Source organism: Plasmodium reichenowi, chromosome 3 (genome assembly GCF_001601855.1).
Source record: "Plasmodium reichenowi strain SY57 chromosome 3, whole genome shotgun sequence".
Taxonomy (NCBI): domain Eukaryota; phylum Apicomplexa; class Aconoidasida; order Haemosporida; family Plasmodiidae; genus Plasmodium; species Plasmodium reichenowi.
In genome coordinates this window covers 774072-781264 of record NC_033648.1, presented here as the reverse complement: position 1 = coordinate 781264, position 7193 = coordinate 774072, and the positions used below count along the sequence as shown (strand labels likewise).

Below are 7193 nucleotides of genomic sequence, written 5' to 3'. Positions count from 1 at the left end.
ATATATATGTATATAATATATATATATATATATATATATATATATTTATTTATTTATTTATTTATTTATTTATTTATTTATTTATTTATTTATATGTGCATATCTTAATTTGCTCTGCTTATTTCCATTTAAACTTTATTATATTCAAAAAAAAAAAACAACAATATATATTTTAAAAATAAATATATTCATATATCTAATCATATAACAAAAATATAAAAGCATTTTTTTATTATCTAAGTTGTTCCTTTTAAAAAAAATAAATTCCGTTTTTTTTAAATCACTCATTGTCCTCCTCTAAGTTAAGAATAATATTTTCTGCGCATATGATGGTTTGTTGCGCCATCCTGTACAAATAAAAAAAAAAAAATAAAATAATAAAAATAAAAATAAAAATAAAAATGGAAAAATATATATACATATATATATATATATATATATATATATATATATATATATATATATATATGTTTATACATATCATATCCACATTTTAAATGTTCTATCAACAGGTATAAATAAACAACAAATATGTATAACCCATATTGTATTTGTAACTTTTTTTTATTTCTATTTAATAAAGAGTCCTTACATTCTTGTTTTTTCATCCACTATATCGATATTTGAGTGTTTTTCTCTTCCTAAAAAAATAAAAGACACATATATATATATATATATATATATATATAATATATATTTAATATATATATATATATTTTTTTTTTTTTTTTTCTTATCAAGCTACCCGTTATCCATGGATGCTTTAGTAATTCCTTCAAGGTGGGCCTTTTAATGTAATTTTTTTCGAGTGCTTTTTCTAAAAAGTCCAACACAAAGGGACTGAATTTTTTATTTTGAATTTGGGATGTATTAAAAAGAATATCCTTATTAACAATATTATAATAATTCAATAAAACATTATTACTTATAAAAGGATATGTCCCAAACAAAAATAAATATAAAAGAACACCTATATACCATGTATTATTTTTATCATGATATAATTTCCTTATTTCTTGTGGTGATCTAATATAAAATAAACCATACAAATTCCCATCTTCATCAAAGTTATCATACTTACTATTTTTACTTAATAAACTTACACGTATTTCTTTTCGTTCCTCATCTTTAAAAAAGATACAATATCCATTCACATTCCCATGATATATATCATGTTCTTCCATAAACAATAGAGCTGTTATTATTTGATATAGCCATGTAGATAATGATTGCTCACTAATAATCGTGTCATTGTTTTTTAAAACGTCAAACAGAAATCCTCCCCTGAAAAAATAAAATAAATAAATATATATATACATATATATATATATATATATATATATATATATATATATATATATATATATATACATATATACATCTATACGTTTTCTTGTTATCATTACGAGCAATTTTCTGAAACAACATAAGCAAAATCTTGGTCTTCAAAAATATTATAAATCCTTAATAAATAATTTAAGTCAGTATTTATACATTCATAATTCAATGTTCTTATTTTTAACAAATCATGAAATGTCCATCCCTTCAACATGACATTCTTCACTTTTCTAACTAATCGTTTTTCTCCTTTCTTAAGAAAAATACAATTATAGAAATCCAAACCATCAATTTGTCTTATATTTGGTTCAAATATATATCCTCGATGAAAATACTTAGCATTTTCTTCCTTAGATGAATAACGTAAACCCATAATTAAAAAGAATATATAAATAAAATAATAAAGTATATTTTATTCAAAAAAATAAAAAAAAATAAAAAAAAAAAAAAAAAAAATCCACCCTTTTAATAATAAGATAATATTATATTGTATATATATGTAGAACTACTAATTAAAACATAAACCTTCAAGGTACAATATGAAGGGCTAAATGTGCGCACAGGTTACATATATATGTATATATGTATATATATATATATATATATATATATACCATAAAAACAATAATTTATTATTAGAATTAAAAAAAAATTTGGATATTCATATAATATGAATAATTAAAGCCACTTCTTTCATTGAACATGTATATATTCTAATGAACTGTACAATAATATATCTACACCATTAGACAACATATTAAATAAATATAATAAATATAAATAAATATATATATAATAATTAAAGAAAAAAAAAGTATAAATGTACATTATTTTGTTATTTGATTTTCTTCTTGTTCACGGAAAATATAGAAAAAAAAAAAAAACAATTATACATCATTATATATATTTACATTTATATACACGAAATGGTCATTGAAAAATAATACATATTTCCATAACACATACATATAAATAAATAAATAAATAAATAAATATATATATATATATATATATATATATATATATATATGTATATTTTTTTTTTTTTTTTTTTTTTTTTTCTCTGTCTATGGTAAAAAAATTTATACAAATTATATATAAATTAAAAAATCACATATTAATATTTAAAAAGGGAAAAAATCTAATATTTCGTTATAGACAGTATTCTATTTTAATTCAAAAATATTTATATATAACCCTTTATGTTAAAAAAAAAAAAAAAAAAAATTATCGATTTATTTTTTCTATTTAATTGGTGCACTGATATATACACATATATATATATATATATATATATATATATATATTATTTTGATCATAAAAAGTGTATATATTTATTTGTGCACCTTTAATATATATATATATATATGTATAATATACATTTGTATCTATGTATGTATACTTTTAAAGACATATTACAATAAAAAGATCGGTAGAAAAAATTATTAGGATAAAATAAGATGAATAATAAAAGAATTGGTCTAATAATTTAAACCAAATTTAATATATATATATATTTATTTATTTATTTAATTATTGAATTATTTAATTATGTGTGTGTTTTTCTTTTCCTATTATTGTATTAAAAATTGAGAAGAATATATTAACATATATATATTTAATTAAGGTAATAGATTCTTTTCAAAGGAACAATAACATATTATTCGATGTACGCACATATATATATATATATATATATATATATTTATTTATTTATTTATTTAGGTTGTTCTTTTTGTCCTCTTTTCTTTCTTTCTATCTTTCTTTTATTTTTCAAAAAAATATTTAACTATACATAATACAACAGTTATTCGCTTTTTATTACTAACAATATTTATAAAGATATAAATATATTGATTATTCAGAAAAAAAAAAAAAAAATTCTCTTTTTTTTTTTTTTTATATACTATATTATTTTTTTCATTTTTAATAATGAATTTCATTAATCCCTTTTATAAATATTTTAAATGTAACTGAAAAAGTCTATGTAAATTGGAAAACGAGCAAAATTATTTTATACATTTTTTTTTTTTTTATTAAAAGAAATGTAGATATACTTTTCATTTTTTTTTTTTTTTTATGCATCAGTGTATTTTGTGAAATACAAATTCTTATAATTTGTAATTTTATTTTTTTTTTTTTTTTTTTCTTTTTTATATTTTCATTATGTTTTCCTTGGGCTTAGTTTTTTTTTCATAAGTAACAAAAAAAATAAAAAATAAAAAAAAAATAAATAAATAAATAAATAAATATATATTATATATATATATATTTTTTTTTTTTATATGTCTCTAATAAAGGGACCCCTTATATAAATTGTTAAACACAAAAATGTAGATATATATTTAAAAAGAAAAAAATGAAAAAACAAAAAAGAATATATGACCAATCATATATACAATTAAAGGAACCTCTATCTTCTCATAATAATATACTAAATAGCGATGAACATGATGAAAAAATAAAAAAAAAGAAAAAAGATGAAAGAAAAATAAATAAACATTCGTATGAAAATATTTCTGATAGTACAAACCTTTCAACCAATAAATATTACATGAACGATTCAAAAAAAAAGGAAAAAAAAGAAAATAATAAGATACACAAAGTGATTAGACATAAAATAGGTATGTTGTTTGAAAGGATAAAAAAAAAAACAAAAAGAAAAAAGAAAGAAGAAAAATACACACAAAGGAATAATTGTAATGATGATGATAATAACAATAATAATAATAATTATTATTATAATAGGAACAAATTCTATGATTATTTGCCCAACATTGAAAATATCAAAATTAAGAATATAAATAAGAAACATATAAAAAATATCTATAATAATACAAAAGATAAATTAACAAAGAAAAGATACCAAACTACTAATCATAATACAATTCATGTAAACAAATATAATGAAAATGGGATGCTATTATATAATATTAAAAATATATTAAATTTAAATAATGATGATATAAATAATTTAATCAAAATATCAAATTTTTTTATGGACTTAGATATGGATACTTTTTATCATACATTTATCAATAATAATAATAATAATATTATTAATATATTAAATTACAATATAAATCACAATAAAAATATATATGATATAAAAGAATATACAAATCATAAAAATGAAAAAGTTATACAATATAAACAAAATTCATCTCTCTATCTTGGAGTTAGTGTATGTAACATATCTATATCAGAGTCTTCTTATTTCTTATATAATAAAAACGTAAAATACAAATATACCCCTAGTCATCATGTAACAAATCAAAATTATTTTCATGATAATAAAGCCACCAACATAAATAATCTTGATTATTTTAAAGATAAATCTAAGGAACAATATTCTGACATAAATACACAAATAAAAACACATTTATATTATCAACATCCTTATGATGATTCTATATGTTTTCTTAGTTCTTGTAATAAAGAACATATCATAACAAACAAACAAGACATAAACAACCAACAACATGATATAAAAAATGAACTAGGTAAAGAAAATCATCAAAACATATGCTTCCATAAAAATTATGGAACCTATTATTATCATAAAAAAAAATATATATACCATAGGAATAATAATCCTATAAGTACAAATTTTGATCTACACAATAATAAAAAAAAAAAAAATTATAAACACAATATAGATAATCATAGAAAATATAAAAGTACTATTATTCATTTTTTTAAAAAAAAATTTTTAAGAATAAAAAAAAAAAAAAAAGAAACTAAAAAAATAACTAAAACGAGGAGTGATGAAACTATATATATTCATAAAAATATAGAACAACACAAAAATTATAAAAAGGAATATTCCGATATATATAGAAACGAAAATATAAATTATGAAATAAAAAGGGACAACCATAAATATAACAACAATAAATATAACAACAATAAATATAACAACAATAAATATAACAACAATAAATATAACAACAATAAATATAACAACAATAAATACAACAACAATAAATATAACAACAATAAATATAACAACAATATGTATAACAACAATATGTATAACAACAACATATATAACAACAATATATATAATAACAACACATATAACAATACATATAACAATAATATTAAAAAAAAACTACGGTTCATAATAAATAAATTATTTTTAGAAAGAAGTAAAGAAAAAAAAACAAACAGATCCAATATTGTGCAAGGACAAAAACATGACCTACCATATATTTCAAATAAATATTTGGACCCTAAATTTAATGAATTGTATTATATTCAGATGATAAATGTTTATAATGAACCTTTTTCAATTTATATTAAAATATATCAAATATATATTTTCTCAAAAAAAACAAAAAATATAAAACATTTTGTAGATAACGATATATGTCCGAACAATATACAACCTTTAACATCTAATAAAGAGAAAACAAATGTTTCGATTTATGTACTTATAGACATTCAAAATCATTTTCTAAAATATATTATAAAGAAAAAAATAATAACAGAAATACAACACTGTTTACAAAATTGGGAAAAATATATCATAACATATATACAGAAGATGAGGGGAATTCATAATAATAATGATGATAATTATAATAATTTTATATCTTTATCAAATGTAGTAATATATAAAAATAATTGTGATCTTATTATTCAACATATAATAAATAAAATAAAATATTATCTTAATATTTATGTTATACCCTTCTTTCATAAAATACTTATAAGTATTACAAATTATATTTCAGTGAACTATAAAAATGAAAATTTACAATACTATTTTTTTCATTCTTCTACAAAAAAAAAAAAAATCCAACTCTTTATACATAAAACAAAAAATAAATTAAAAAATACATACAATAATATATTCTGTAAAGAAAAAAATAGAAACCATAACATACAAAACAAAAATAATCAAACATATCTTAATAAAGATTTATCATATTTTTTTTATCCAAATAAAGAAAAAAAATATATATATATAAAGAAAAATAAAACAAATCCACATTATCAATATTATTACACATTTTATGATCTTATATATGAAACACCTTTCTATTATTTAAAGTCACACAAAACAGTACAAAATTATATTATATATATAAATAGTTTATATTTTAGAAGGTTACTCTTATTATATACATTTCTATTATTCTTTTTATTATTTCTGATGATATTTAATATGCCTATATATTCATATATTAAAATATAAACCAAAAAGGATACACACAAAAATAATAATAATAATAATAATAATAATGATAATAATGATACTATTATTATTATTACACACAATTTCATAAATCATTTATTTTTCATATTCATAAGATTATCATCAGGTGAATTATATAAAGAAACATATGCGCGCACAATTATATTTACCCCGTATTATTTTTAATTTGTATTTTTATCCCTTTGTATATTATATATTAATTAATATTTCTTATATTTACATATACCTAATATATTCCTTTTATTCCATGTGTAAACGTTGTTCTTTTTTTCTTGAAAATAAATAAATAAATCAATAAATAAATATATATATATATATATATATATATATAATACAATTTTATAATAAGAAACCTTAAATACCACCTTTATACTTTAATACATATTACATAAGGATATAAAAATAAAAAAAAAAAAAACCAAATAAAGTAATAAATAAATGAAGAATTTTATATAATCCAGTGCTACTAATTATATGACAGATAATAATATTTATATTATCATACAAACTATGAAAGAATAATATTATATATACATATAAAGCTTAATATAATTATGACTCTTCAGAATTTATCTATATATAAATTATAAATAATTAAAAAAAAAAAAAAAAAAAAAAATTTGAACAACCA

The 7193-nt window shown here is 17.4% G+C and overlaps 2 protein-coding genes across 2 annotated transcripts; one reads left to right on the top strand and one right to left on the bottom strand.

Annotated features, from left to right (window-relative positions):
- Positions 1-280: 280 nt before the first annotated feature.
- PRSY57_0320700 (protein kinase, putative) lies at positions 281-1711 on the bottom strand (the record flags this gene model as incomplete). Its single annotated transcript, XM_012905831.2, has 4 exons — positions 281-347; positions 593-641; positions 746-1284; positions 1407-1711. The coding sequence occupies 4 exons, from the start codon at positions 1709-1711 to the stop codon at positions 281-283; spliced, it is 960 nt and encodes a 319-aa protein (XP_012761285.2).
- Positions 1712-3697: 1986 nt separating this feature from the next.
- Positions 3698-6541, top strand: PRSY57_0320600 (hypothetical protein; the record flags this gene model as incomplete). Its single annotated transcript, XM_020114484.1, has 1 exon — positions 3698-6541. The coding sequence occupies one exon, from the start codon at positions 3698-3700 to the stop codon at positions 6539-6541; it is 2844 nt and encodes a 947-aa protein (XP_019970851.1).
- Positions 6542-7193: the final 652 nt, after the last annotated feature.